The sequence below is a fragment of the Rissa tridactyla genome, chromosome 7, assembly GCF_028500815.1.
Source record: "Rissa tridactyla isolate bRisTri1 chromosome 7, bRisTri1.patW.cur.20221130, whole genome shotgun sequence".
NCBI lineage: Eukaryota > Metazoa > Chordata > Aves > Charadriiformes > Laridae > Rissa > Rissa tridactyla.
The window spans coordinates 15,595,898-15,609,663 of NC_071472.1; the positions used below are offsets into that span (position 1 = coordinate 15,595,898).

Genomic DNA, 13,766 nt, shown 5'->3' on the forward strand with positions numbered 1-13,766 from the left:
ATGACAATCTGTGGATTAGAAAACACTTTCGGCCAGAAGCTCATCTGGACCACTGGAGTGGTTTTGGGGCTTAGGGATGTCTGTGCGACCTGTAGTCCCAGAGGAAGCACACAGTACAGATCACTGAAAAGCTGCCAAAGGGAGAAAAACAGCAGAATGAGTACCTGGGAATGTAATTTCGTTTAGGATATGAGCCCCAAGCAGAATGTGTCCCCAGCTGCCTTATCCTCTGACAGAAAAAGAAAAGCTGAGGGAGCACACACTGAGTGCAGCCACTATATGCATGACGATGCCCTGTCCCTTTGCTTGAAGCCACGCTGAATGTGACAAACCTCATGAGGGACAAGAATCCTCCTCTACCTTGTTTTCCTGCATTGCCTGTTTTTCCAAGGCAGGGAGAAGAGAACCATCTTACTGCTCCTTCCGCTTTCCTTCTGAGGCTAAGGACAGAAGTTCATGTTACAAAGCAAATTGGTTTGATCTGAGTGGCAGTCATTTAACAGGGAAGGGTGGCAGAGTCTACAGAGAAGCCATGTGTTGAGGAATAGGGTGAGAAGGAGGCAGAAACACAGGAAGCACCACAGTTTTTCTTTCCTCTACAGTTTCCATGTCTGGGTGGTAAAATGATAACGCAGTTAGTGCACGACTAGGGTGAGCAGCCCTGATTATCTAGGCAGGAGGCTTATGCTAAAAGTCAGGGTTTCCCTCAAGTACCAGTCTTCTGTCTGCTGCACTGTGGTTTTCTTCTATGCAGAACTAATTCTTCACAATACATTTCTAGAGAGACCTCCTTTGAGTGTATGCTGAAGTGACTAGACATGGATTTTGGGAAGCAGGGGGATTTCAGTGTCAAACATTTTAAGCTTTTCTGCAGGGGAATTTTCTTCAAAGCCCTCGATATGACTGTTCTGGTGTACCTTTCAGCTTCTCATGCTAAAATCAAAGCACATTCACTTTGCTATCTTTAGAAACTGAATCACGCTTGGGGGCAGAATTAACTGATTTGCAGCTGAGAGCGTTCCCAGAAGTTTGCAGTACAGAGAGATCTAGGGGTGTCTACATGCTGTTGTAATGAACTAATTTTATTGACCTCTTCCAGGTTGATCAAGTTCTCAAACTCAAACACAACTTTTCTGAGATTGATTTTAAGGCCATCAAATCGCTCACCTTGGGCAAGGTCACAGGTAGGCTCTACTAAGTATATTCCTGATTCATCACTTGCTATAGTGCTGGAGTTAACCTGTGCTATGTGTTGCGTTTTTAATAGGATTGGGGTTTTGTTTGGCTGGTGTAGCTGTAAGAGTTGGCCTCAGCATTCCAGTGTTCCTATTTGTATATCTCATCAATGCAAAAATTTGGCAGCTTTACTTGTTTGCACTGATAGCAATATTAACTTCTCCCATTGATCCCTCCAGTAAAGTGATTCATGCTGCCTATGTGGCTGCACGGGGTGGCATCTTAGCCTAATGACATCATTTTGCTGACTACAGCTTGCTCCTCCCAAGCCACCTCTGTTTCCTAACGATAAGAAGAACAGCACTGTGAGCCTTCATCCTCTCTACCCTTTTTCCACTCCATTCCTTTTCCATTTGAATTCTGCAAAGAATATTTATATTACATGCAGCACTGAGGCCACAATTCTGCATGCTCTGTGCGTGGACCTTCTTCATCTTTACCCCTCCACGCTACAAAGACATTACAAGACCAGGAAAACTCTGCCTGAAATTTGGAAGGTAGAACTCCTGTATTTTGTTGTTAAGTATGTTATATTACTTTATATAAGAGTCTTATTCATTCCCAGTAAGATTCTAAAGGCTTCCTTGGCTATAGACATTTCAGTCCTTTGTCAGAATTGGACCTTCATATCAAGCCTGACAACTGTTTCACTATTAAAATTTTCTATGTCTTATTAATAGCACTCAAGACCTGCGGGACTGGTAGCTAGACAGAAACTCAAGACATCCCCTAGTGTCCACTTGTGCAATATAATTGTATATAATGACATTAGTGCATTCTGCGTCATGTTTTACTAAGTAGATTAAGGGCAGGAACTGATTTTCCCCTAAATTATATTTAAAGTTTGTTCAGAATGTGGCAGTCTTCCAAGCCTTTGTGGACAGGTTTGGGGACCTGACAGTTTTCAGCCCAAGTCAGAGCTAAGCGAAAAATCTCATTTTGTCAACGGTCAGCTGTAGTGCTGAAAATCTAAAAGAACATTACTCATCATGACCTCTACCGAAAACTTCAGTTATAGATACCAAATCAATAAACCAAGGTTTTTCTAACCAGCAAGATGGAACACAGCAAAAGACCTTCAAACATGTAGCCAGTATGCTGACAAGGTAGAGCTCAGCATCATGGAGATAAATGAGATTTAGTCACAAAAATATGATTAACTTTACAAGTATAAGGTTGTTGCAAAGCCAAAAAGCCCAGATGCATCTCCAAGAGTTCTGGCATTCAGTTCCACTGAACACCACAGACTTGTCTCCAGACAGCTTTTAATGGATATATCTTTCTGTTATTTCTCTCCTGCCCCAAAGTTTATTGGGATTTTGTTTTAGTAGTAGTAGTAATAACAATAATAATAATAATAGTTCATATTCTGTTATGACACTAAAACCATAAACTTGGCCATCCATATGGTAGGAGATCTTACTGTTGTACCAGGAATCACACAATGCATCCCAGCAAGTCACTTTAATTCCAGCCTAATCCTAATTCTGTTTTTCTCTTCATATGTTAAGTAAATTTCCTCAAAGTTTTTCTTCTGTGTCAGGTTTTCATTTTCCAGGTTTTATCCCATAGCTGTAGCTACGCTGAGTAGAGTCCTTGTGCCCTCACAGAATTACAAATCCCCCTGAGTCTTCTTTTCAGGATGAACAGTCCCAGCTCTATCAAGCCTCTCCTCATATGAAAGATGCTCCAGTCCCTTAATCATCTTTGCAGCCCTTCACTGGACTCACTCCCATAAGTCCATGTCTTTCTTCCACTGGGGAGCCCAGCACTGGACCCAGCACTCCAGTAGTGTTACATTCATGCAGAGTATGGGAGAAGGATCACCACCTTCTGTCTACTGGCAATGCTCTTCCCAAGGCAACCCTGGATGCCATGATGTCATTGCCTGCATTTGCTACAAGGGCACGTTTCTGGGTCACGGTCAGCTTGTTGTCCACCAGGACCCCCATGTCTGTCATTGAAAAGCTGCTTTCCCCCCTCAACCAGTGTTGGTGGATGGGGTTATTGTTAATGCAAGGGCAGATCTTTGCATTTCCTTTGTTGAACTTCATGAGGTTCCTGTTATTCCATTTCTCCAGCTTGTCAATGTTCCTCTGAATGGTAACACAACCATCTAGTCTACCGACTGCTCTTCCCAATTTTGTATCATCTCCAGACTTACTCAGGTTGTACACAAAATATCCATACTGCTACAAAGTCAAGAGTATTAACTTGTTGTATCAAGACGAGAGCTGGACCTTGTCATTTTAGGAACTTAGAACTTACATAAATGTGACCATTCATCATTTATATTATTATATGGGTAAAATGTCAACTATAGCTTCTTTTATGATGGCTTACCAGAAGGTGAACTGGTGACCTAAACCGATATCCTCCAAGTTCTTCCTTGTCATTGCTCATCCCCTCAGCGAAGCATAAACTTCCAGAGGCATGTGATGCTTCGAAGTAGACCTAGACTTCCTGTAGTGTTTGTTTTGGATGCCACTGGGATTTAGGTACCTAAAGGCATTCATTAGGAACATTTAAGTGTCCACTGAAATAGAACCATATAAAAAACCTCTGTTCTACGTGTCCGACATACCCGTGCTATACTCTTCTGAAAATTTGTCTCTTTCTTTCCTGTCACACCCCTGCTCATTTGCCTCCTCTAACAGCCTGACCCTGGCTGCTTAGCCAGATGATTGTACCACTTTATTTCTGAACTCCACCATTCATTTCCCACTGGCTGAGAAATCTCAAAGAGAGCTTCCAGCAGGACATCATAAAAGCTTGAAACCTCTTCCTCACCAGATTTTCTCATGATAACCATTTTAGCACAGCTGGAACTTTTGAAAAATGCACTTTTATACAATAACCAGTTTTTAAATAATAGTGCTTCCCCCTTCCTTTCCCCGGCCCCCCAGCCCCATTACACTTTCTTTAGTTAAAAGCTACTTAAACTCTGATATTTTTTCTGCTTTTCAAATCTGCTCTATTTTCCAATGAGTGCCCTACACCCAACTCTGAATTCCAGGAAAAAAACCCTCTATTTAAGGCAAAGGAGGCTCACCTGGAACTCAAAATGTAGGGACACTCACTCTGCCACAGACTGCTTGAATGACCTTGGGCAAGCCATTTATGTGCAGATATAAAGATAAGCAGGCATTTTATTCCCACTGGAACCAGTCTGAGCTTTACTATCTCTGTTCTGTATCAGTAAAGCATGGATAATAGAACATCCCTTCATCAGAGGGGTGCTAGGAGGATAAAAGCATTAAAGGCTGTGAGCTGTTCAGATCCACAGTAATGGGGCCATATAGCTGCCTTAGAAAGATCAATCTAAATATAAGTGTGGCTTTGAAGACAAGGGAGTAAAAAGAAGCAGCATTCAAGTAGCCAACAGACGTTTGTTGAATTCATCCTTGCCGTATCCAACAGCAATAGAAAATATTATTATCCTGTAGTTTGTTGTCATTTTTACTTCATAAATATAGAGGCAAGACACAAAAGGACCCGTCCAAAGCTCATCAGTATCAGTGGGAGTTTTTCCATGGACTTTTGTGAGTACTGGATTCGGGCCCCAAGTGGGTCATACACTTCATGGCAAAGCCTCAGTGAAATCTTAACCGGAGTCCCAGTTCATTTACTTTAAATACTCCTTGCAGAGATCATACTGCTGTATTTAACCACATGAGCTCTATTGGCAATCTGACCTAACTGTGAAGCTGGCTCTGCTTTGAACAAGGAATTGAACGGCATGACCTTCAGAGGTGTCTTTCAACCTAAATTATTCTGTAATTCTCTGATCTCAGAGATTTTCTATGGAAAAGACCTAAGTTCAGTTTTTTGATGGAAAGTCATTCCCTTTTTTCAGCTCACAAGATCACAACTTGCTTGAGAAATATAAAGTCATAATCTCAGAATATTGTGCTTTAGTATTTTAAACAATACAGCAATGGTTGCAAGAGATATTGTCTGGACTCATTTGGTTCTTTACTGCATGCTCTTCTTGCTCTAAATACCTATTTCTTAAAAGGACCATACCCCGGGAAAAGACCTCTTGGGTGCGTTATAGGGCACCTTTAAAAGTAATTGGTTTTCCTCCTAGTAGCCTAGTAAAGAAGTAAGGAAAATGGAAATGACTGCTTAGGGTAAAAGAGGAGAGGCATTTGGGACCAAGATGGCAGCAGTTAAAATAAGCAAAGTTTGACTACCCCAGGCACTTCAAGCAATCCAAGGTCTAAGCCGATAATGCCATCGTGTCTATCAAAAAGAGACCAAATCTATTCACTTTTTCCCCAGCAGTATCATTTACCATATGATCATAACACCATGCTTAAATCCCAGTTTTCTTGATGATAATACTGCCTAAATAAGTGTCCAAGGTCGTCTACTTCTATCCGGAAATTTTATTTTTAGTCTGAATTCTTGCTACTTGAGTTGATTTTAACTGTCTACTCCTGAGAAAACCATGCATTCTTTGCACATCATCTCTCCATCTTCTTGCATATTTTCTTTTTATAGATTATATTTTGAGCCCATGCAAAATCACATAGAGCTGGCTGTGTTGTGACAGATTAGGATTCAAATGTCAAAAACGGTGACATGTAACAAATTTCACATTGCAACTCCAAGCAGTGCTTCATTTTCGGTGACAAACTGTCTTTAAGGAAACATACTAAATGCATGTCTGAAATTATCTACGCTAAACCTAATGAAACAAAAATTCTCAAATGTTCCACTTGGCACAAAATGCTCAATTGCCGGCAAGCAAATCCTGGTGCATTCTCCTCATTCCTGGGAAAACTTGTGAGAAAAATTACCTTTACTTTGTTCTTGTTCTCTCTTGCTTTTTCAGAATTGTTTTGAAGGTGCATTGAACGCCTGGAGCCTGTCTCCAGTTCAAACTCATCCTTTTCTTCAGCGAGAGCCAAACTGGTTGAGCTCAATGGTTCTAACCAGGAAAAATTTCTGTTGTTCACTGCCTTTGTGGCAGGCTCACACCAGGAAATGTGCTTATTGCGAAGATGCCTTTTTGTGGGATCCAGTCTAATCCTAAATGTGCTTTCTGCCCTTTCTAAATTAATGATTAGCATCAGCAGTGTTTACTAAGGTTGCTGAAGGACGTAACAGCATATTTTTCGAGGTAACCACACAGTTACCTGCTAATCAACTCTTCTGATACAGGTGCAGTGTGGAGACTACAAGAGTCTTTTACTTCAAGGTCAGGGACTCAAGTCTAGTGACAATGTCCAAGAAGTAATCTGGCCAGTGCTGTTCAGGACCTTGGCAAAATGAGGTGATGGACACACTTTAACTTCCACAAAAATCACCTTTCTATTTCTCAGACTCAAAAAAAAAAAAAAAAGATAACCAGTGCTTCAGCATGCAGACTAAATTACCCTTTGTGCTTCTACTAGCAATTCACTTAGAATAATTAATTAATTAGGCCACAGACATTTAAAACAGGCTATGTCTGCTCTCACTGATGTTAAAAATAACTTTTGATTAAGGAAATCCATGATGGGCCTTCCTGGATGTAAGTGGGCACACAAGTAAACTTTGGACTCCCTCACATTTAAGTTTCTGAGTGACATGAAATTAATGCTTATAAAGAAACAGCAAAAAGATTTGGATAATGTTTATCATCTCATGTTCCACGGTGATATCTTTAGAAAAAAGGTCGTTTGAGCCACTGTCCCTGCATGCAAATAACACTTTTGATTTCTCTTTGAGTCCAATTACCTGTCATATTAGTTGTCGTTTACTATGTCAATTTGCTGATACATTGCTGAGCAGCTTAATGCTTGGTCCTTGAGAAGTCCAGCAGAATTCTATTTATGATGAAAATTACTCCCCCGTTATGGAGATATTAAGACTTAAAATTGTTTTACTTATTTGTTATGGACCCCCCAACCAGGATGTAGAGGCCGATGAAATATTCTATAAGCAGCTGGCAGAGGTCTCGCGATCGCTCACCCTTGTTCTTGTTGGGGACTTCAACTTCCCAGATGTCTGCTGGAAATATAGCACAGCAGAGAGGGAACAGTCCCGGAGGTTCCTGAAGTGTGTGGAAGACAACTTCCTAACACAGCTGGTGAGGGAGCCAACTAGGGAGAGTGCTCTACTGGACCTGCTGCTTGTTAACAGAGGAGGTCTTGTAGGGGATGTAAAGATTGGAGGTCGTCTTGGGCAGAGTGATCATGAAATGATAGAATTTTCGATTCTTGGTGAAGCAAGGCAGGGAGCCAGCAGAACTGCCACCTTAGATTTCCGAAGGGTGAACTTTGGCCTGCTTAGGAGCATGGTTGAGAGTGTCCCTGGGGGGACAGTCCTGAAGGGCAAAGGTGCCCAGGAAGGCTGGTCTTACTTCAAGGAGGAACTCGTAAAAGCTCAGGAGAAGGCCATCCCCAAGTCCCCAAAAACGAGCAGACAGGGAAGTAGACCAGCCTGGCTAAATAGAGAGCTTTGGCTGGACCTCAGGAAAAAAAAGAAACTTTATGATCTTTGGAAAAGGGTGTTGGCTACTTATGAAAAATACCAAGATGTAGTGAAGCTATGCAGGGCAAAAATTAGAAGGGCCAAAGCTCAAGCAGAACTCATCTTGGGCACCACGGTTAAAGATAACAAGAAGAGGTTCTTCCAGTATATCAATAGAAAAAGGAAGACTAGGCAAAATGTAGGCCCACTAACGAATGAGATGGGCGCCCTGGTGGTGGAAGACACAGAGAAGGCAGAGTTACTGAATGCCTTCTTTGCTTCAGTCTTCACTGTTAAAGCTGTCCCTCATGAGTCCCAGGCCCTGGAGGCAAGGGGTAAGGTCTGGAGAGAGGAAGAGTCTTCCCCAGTAGAGGAAGATCAGGTTAGAGACCACTTGGCCAAACTGGACATTCATAAGTCCATGGGCCCTGATGAGATGCACCCGCAAGTGCTTAGAGAGCTGGCAGATGTTATTGCTTGGCCACTCTCCATCATCTTTGAAAGCTCATGGAGAACAGGAGAGGTGCCTGAGGACTGGAGGAAGGCCAATATCACTCCAGTCTTCAAAAAGGGCAGGAAGGAGGACCCAAAGAGCTACAGACCAGTTAGTCTCACCTCTGTCCCTGGAAAGGTAATGGAGCGACTCGTTCTGGATGTCATATCCAAGCACGTTCAAGAGCAGGAAGTTATTGGAAGTGGTCAATGTGGATTTACCAAGGGTAAATCACGCTTGACCAAACTCATAGCCTTCTGTGATGTTATAACTGGCTGGCTGGATGAGGGGAGAGCAGCAGATGTCATCTACCTTGACTTCAGCAAGGCTTTTGATACGGTCTCTCATAACATCCTCGTTAGGAAACTGAGGAAATGTGGACTAGACGAGGGGACAGTGAGGTGGATTGAGAGGTGGCTGTGTGACGGGACTCAGACAGTTGTGATTAATGCAGCAGGGTCGAGTTGGAGGCCTGTAATCAGTGGTGTCCCCCAGGGGTCAATACTTGGACCAGTATTGTTTAACATATTCATCAACGACCTGGACAAGGGGACAGAGTGTATCCTCAGCAAGTTCGCTGATGATACCAAACTGGGTGGGGTGGCCGACACCCCAGAGGGCCGTGCTGCCATCCAGCGTGACCTAGACAGGCTGGAGAGCTGTGCAGAGAAGAACCTAATGAGGTTCAACAAAAGCAAGTGCAAGGTCCTGCACCTGGGGAGGAAGAATGTCAGGCACCAGTATAGGTTAGGGGCGGACATGCTGGAAAGCAGCTCTGAAGAAAAGGATCTGGGGGTCTTGGTAGACAGTAAAGTGCAATGTGCCCTTGTTGCCAAAAAGGCCAACGGAATTCTGGGCTGCATAGGGAAGAGTGTGGCCAGCAGGTCAAGGGCGGTCGTTCTCCCCCTCTACTCTGCACTGGTGAGGCCGCAACTGGAATACTGCATCCAGTTCTGGGCTCCCCAGTTCAAGAGAGACAGGGAACTGCTGGAGAGAGTCCAGCGAAGGGCAACAAAGATGGTTGAGGGACTGGAGCATCTCCCTTATGAGGAAAGGCTGAGAGAGCTGGGACTCTTTAGCCTGGAGAAGAGAAGGCTGAGGGGAGACCTTATTATGGCATACAAGTATCTAAAGGGTGGGTTTAAGGAGGATGGAGCCAGACTCTTTTCAGTGGTTCCCAGTAAGAGGACAAGGGGTAACGGGCACAAGCTGGAACATAGGAAGTTGCGATCAAATATGAGAAAAAACTTCCTTACAGTGAGGGTGACAGAGCACTGGAACAGGCTGCCCAGGGAGGTTGTGGAGTCCTCTTCTCTGGAGACTTTCAAGACCTGCCTGGATGCAGTCCTGAGTAATGTGCTCTGGGCAATCCTGCCTTAGCAGGGGAGTTGGACTAGATGATCTCTAGAGGTCCCTTCCAACTCTGAAAATTACGTGATTCTGTGATTCTGTGATATCTTAGAACAAGTGTGTTGTATATGGCAGGAGGTGCACAAGGAAACAGCAGTGGAACAGGATGTCTGTTTTGGTGAACAGGAAGGAATCAGCACATAAATTGTGTTGATAGAATCAATAAAATTTAAGAAATGCAACTACATGTTAAGACTTAATCCTCATTATCACAGAAAACCATCGCAAATATAGTGAAAACAGGAAAGCAAAACTGACACAAAAGTTACTGAGCTGTGACATTGCAGACAGGTTCCAGGGGGCAGCTAGAAGCTGAAGCCAGACCAAGAAGCCAGACCAACTTACGCACAACTCAGCAGACAAAGATTAAAAACTAGTTCCAAAAAATATGGGCAAACTTAAGTTGGGGCGAACTCAAAAGCCAAAAAAGATTGCCTTCTTACTCGCCATGTAGAAATCATCCAAAGTAACTCGGTCTCCAGTACCGAGAACAGAAACGCAATGCTAAAATGTCAGGTCAAACTGAGTCATCAGCAGCAATTCAGTGTGATTTTCCAGGCCAGTCAAACGCGTGGAAAGATTCACAGTGTAACCAGGTCAGAGGAAGCCCATGGATGTTTCGTATGACCTTATTTCAACACAGCCCTTGGAACTTCACCGAGTTGCTTCTCTTACTGAGCACTGTGCCATGTAGTGAAAATATCTTTTGGAAAAACACTTTACTGGGATTTAAAGACTTTAAGTGACAGAGTGGCCTTTAATAAGCCTTTCACAGAGGTAACCATGTTGTAATCACGGATTTACATTATCCACTCAAGAATTCAGAGGGCAGCACAAGTCATTGACATGCATGTCTCTTGTTGAGAACAGTGAAAGCCCCTCTTTCTGAAAGGCATAAGGCATGCATCTAAAGCCATATAATAAAGCAAACTATCTGTGCACGTGGGATTTTTACCAGAGGACTCTGGGGTTGGTTTTGGTTTGTTCTTTGATTTCTTTTTTATCAAATTTCAAAGCCTTTCAACAACAAATCCCCTACTTCTCGTTCATGCAAAGCTTACTTTGACAAAAGACTCCTGGAATTGGCCCTTAATTTGACTTTTTAAAAAAAGCCTTCAAAAAGTACTGTATCTTAGACTTTTCAAACTACTGTACCATGAAAAAGGAATTCATTATTTCTTAGGCTTTACCTTTTGCACATTGGGCAGAACAGAGCAATTTAGATTGCCTGATGTCTAAAAGATACAACAAATCCACCTTTTGTGTCAGGGCTAAGAAAACAGGAAAGGCTGAGAGTAGGAATGTTTACAAAGGGTTTTATAAATTCAACAAAGATGGCAAATACTGTAAATCAGTCTTTTAGTTTCATATAAGCCTTCTTGCAGAAAATGGGAAAGAATTCTTCGTCTGCTTCATAACAGTCCTGCTAAAATCTCATTAAAAACCTGAATGCGTCCAATTCCTACACACTTTGAGAAGAGGAAATGTGAACCTCTGTAAGGCTACAGATTTTCCAGTGGCAAAGCCTCACTGTTTCCCTTCCCATCTCTCTTTCGTGCAGTTACTTACAGCCCAGAGGCTGTCCTCATGACAGCTCTGCAGACTGAGCATCTCACCTGTAAGACCCCTTGGAGAGCAAGCTCACACCACACCTTGCTTTGCTGAGAAGCAGCCAAACTCTTCCACGTTATAGTTCCATGAAGATGTTCAAACACAGTTAGAAATCCGTCTTGGCTAGTTCCCTCTGACTGCACGACATAACAGTCACAGATCTTGAGCATCAAAAGAATGTGTGATTTTGGGCTCATTTTGAGATTTCTCTGTATTTTCTTATAAGTAAAAGACTTTTATGTAATTCAGGTAAATATGTCAGTTGTAAGAGAAGGTCTGCCTTTTTCCTAAATCCTTTTGGCTGAGAGCTTGTAAAATCATTGTATTTGAATGCTAGTGGACTAATTGGACCTTATTTTAAAGTTTACCATTTTACTCTTTCAAGCTTTGAAAATAAACTTGAAAAGCTGGGAATCCTTATTTTCCAATGTCATTGGAATTATTTCCAAAACTTTCAATGCTACATGTTTTTTCATTAGCAGGTAATTTTTAAGACTTTGGGCAAGTTTTGATACTATATATGTGTGCATTTGTGGGGTTTTTTTCTTGTTTGATTGCCCTAGATATCAGGTGCATCATGTTACAGACTTCTGAGCAGTATGAATTTTGATTTCTGGAAAGTAAATAAATGAGAGCTTGGAGGAAAGAGGAGATGGCTTCTCTGTCCTTGACTGACTTTTACAAACAATCTTTGATATTAAAACATTTGGAACTAAATAAAAAACACCTTTGAATTGGCTTTCTCTTTGTGAAATTTAAATGAACACAGACCAACAAATAAATTAATTGCGTTATTTCATCTTCAAGTCGGAAAAGAGCATGGAGATATTTGGTTTGATTTTGATTTAGATAAAAAGGGGTATAGTTTTGCTTTTTATTTTATTAGTGGAATGGGACTTGCAGAGTGAGAGCTTTGCTCATAACTAGGAAGACTCTGAGGAACTCTGATAATAAAAACGTAACGTGATTAGGTGCATCAGGAAAATAACTTGAAAAATAAACTCTTGAAGAAGGGTGGAAGCCTGTATTAGCAAGCCATTCAATATTAGGCCACAGGGAGCATTGTATAATAGACAATAGAGAGCAGGCTCCTTCATTAAAAAAATTGGAGGAGGTAGAATGCCTTGAATGTCCGTATCTGTGAAACTCATGGTGTTAACAGATACAAAAAAAGTTAAAGACCATCATCCCCAGGATCGTGTGATATTCAATGTTTCTATTTTTCCTGTTTATTATTGATATTGTTATTGGCATAGTTAGCACCTATGATGTGTTAGATATTGTCCAGACAGTAGAGAAAATGGATGAGGAAAAAAGCACAATGGAGGCTTTTATGCCAACTGGATTCAACATAAGTAGCATGGTAGAGGAAGGACTGGAGATGGGACACTCATGGGTCAGGCCAGGTAGAACTTGTAGGCTGCTGAAGCAGAACCCAAAAAGTTGAGTTTGGATGAAGAGAAGTAAAAGGGGTGGGTAAGGCAAAAAAGGATTCATTTTTTTAATGCTTTCCTAAAATAGATAATTCCTGGAGTGTTTTTCTGTTGTACTACAGATAGTTTGTCACTGGACCCTGAGGTCTCAAAGGCAAATGCCTATGGTTTCACTGGATGCCTGTCCTCTGTTCAGTACAACCACATTGCACCCCTGAAAGCTGCCTTACGCCATCCCAGCGTTGCTCCTGTGACTGTCAAAGGCTCCTTGACTGAATCCAGCTGTGCATCCATAATGGAAGCTGATGTGAACACAGTAACCACGATATATTCCTCATCAGGTATGTGCTGCCAAGAGGGGAATGGGGAATTTAAAGGATACTGTAGAGTGAGATTTCCTTCCTTTGTGCTGTAATGCAACTGTGATAGTGTAAATATTGGAACTGGGAAGTTGCCTTTTTTCTCAGAATTAGAAGTGTTGAGGATGGGCATTAGGATTACCCAAGGCCCCTTTAAAAGTCCTTGTACTAAACCAAAGTTTTCAGGCTAAGTTCCTGGATTGCCTAAAACATGACTTAGGACAAACAAAGGAAGTCCCAAAGCCATAGTGGAAACAGCACTGGAAGTACGGTTATGCACCTGGTTTGCCATTCCTGTCCCCTTTAGATAGCTCCAGTATTGCAGATCTCAAAGGAGAACATAAATGTTACATAGATTCCGTATCCCAGTGGTGATGAAGCAATAGGAGTCATACAGCAAACAAGTCGAATTTGTTCCCACCCTAGCAGAAATGAACACAAACTCCTTGTACAAACCCCTTGACGCATGTGCGTGACTTCCATTGAATGCTCGTACTTTATTCTCTCAGGCTAAGAAGAAGCACTACTTGAGCGGTACCAGTAAGATGATCCCAATAGTTCATTTATCTTTTGCAATCCTGAAACTGTCCTCTGGGAATCTTAAGTATTTTGCATATATGAATTTGTATGCAGAGAAGGAAATTCGTGGCAGCTGGAAGCGTTGTCACCAGGAACAGGGGCAATCAAGTTACTGCTTTAGTCACCAGTGGATGTGGCAGAATTCTTAACGACCAGAAAGGGGTACAAATTACGGGCTATTTT

The 13,766-nt window shown here is 42.1% G+C and overlaps 1 protein-coding gene across 3 annotated transcripts in view; it reads left to right on the top strand.

Annotated features, from left to right (window-relative positions):
* CNTNAP5 (contactin associated protein family member 5) overlaps nucleotides 1–13,766 on the top strand; it is a 300,020-nt gene that overhangs the window by 279,016 nt on the left and 7,238 nt on the right. For 2 of the 3 annotated variants that reach the window (XM_054210191.1, XM_054210194.1), the window contains 2 exons: nucleotides 1,100–1,184; nucleotides 12,768–12,986. In XM_054210191.1, coding sequence (XP_054066166.1) covers nucleotides 1,100–1,184; nucleotides 12,768–12,986 — 304 coding nt within the window. Of the gene's footprint in view, nucleotides 1–1,099; nucleotides 1,185–11,162; nucleotides 11,282–12,767; nucleotides 12,987–13,766 lie in introns of those variants that run through there. The other variant, XM_054210193.1, reaches the window with a different exon arrangement.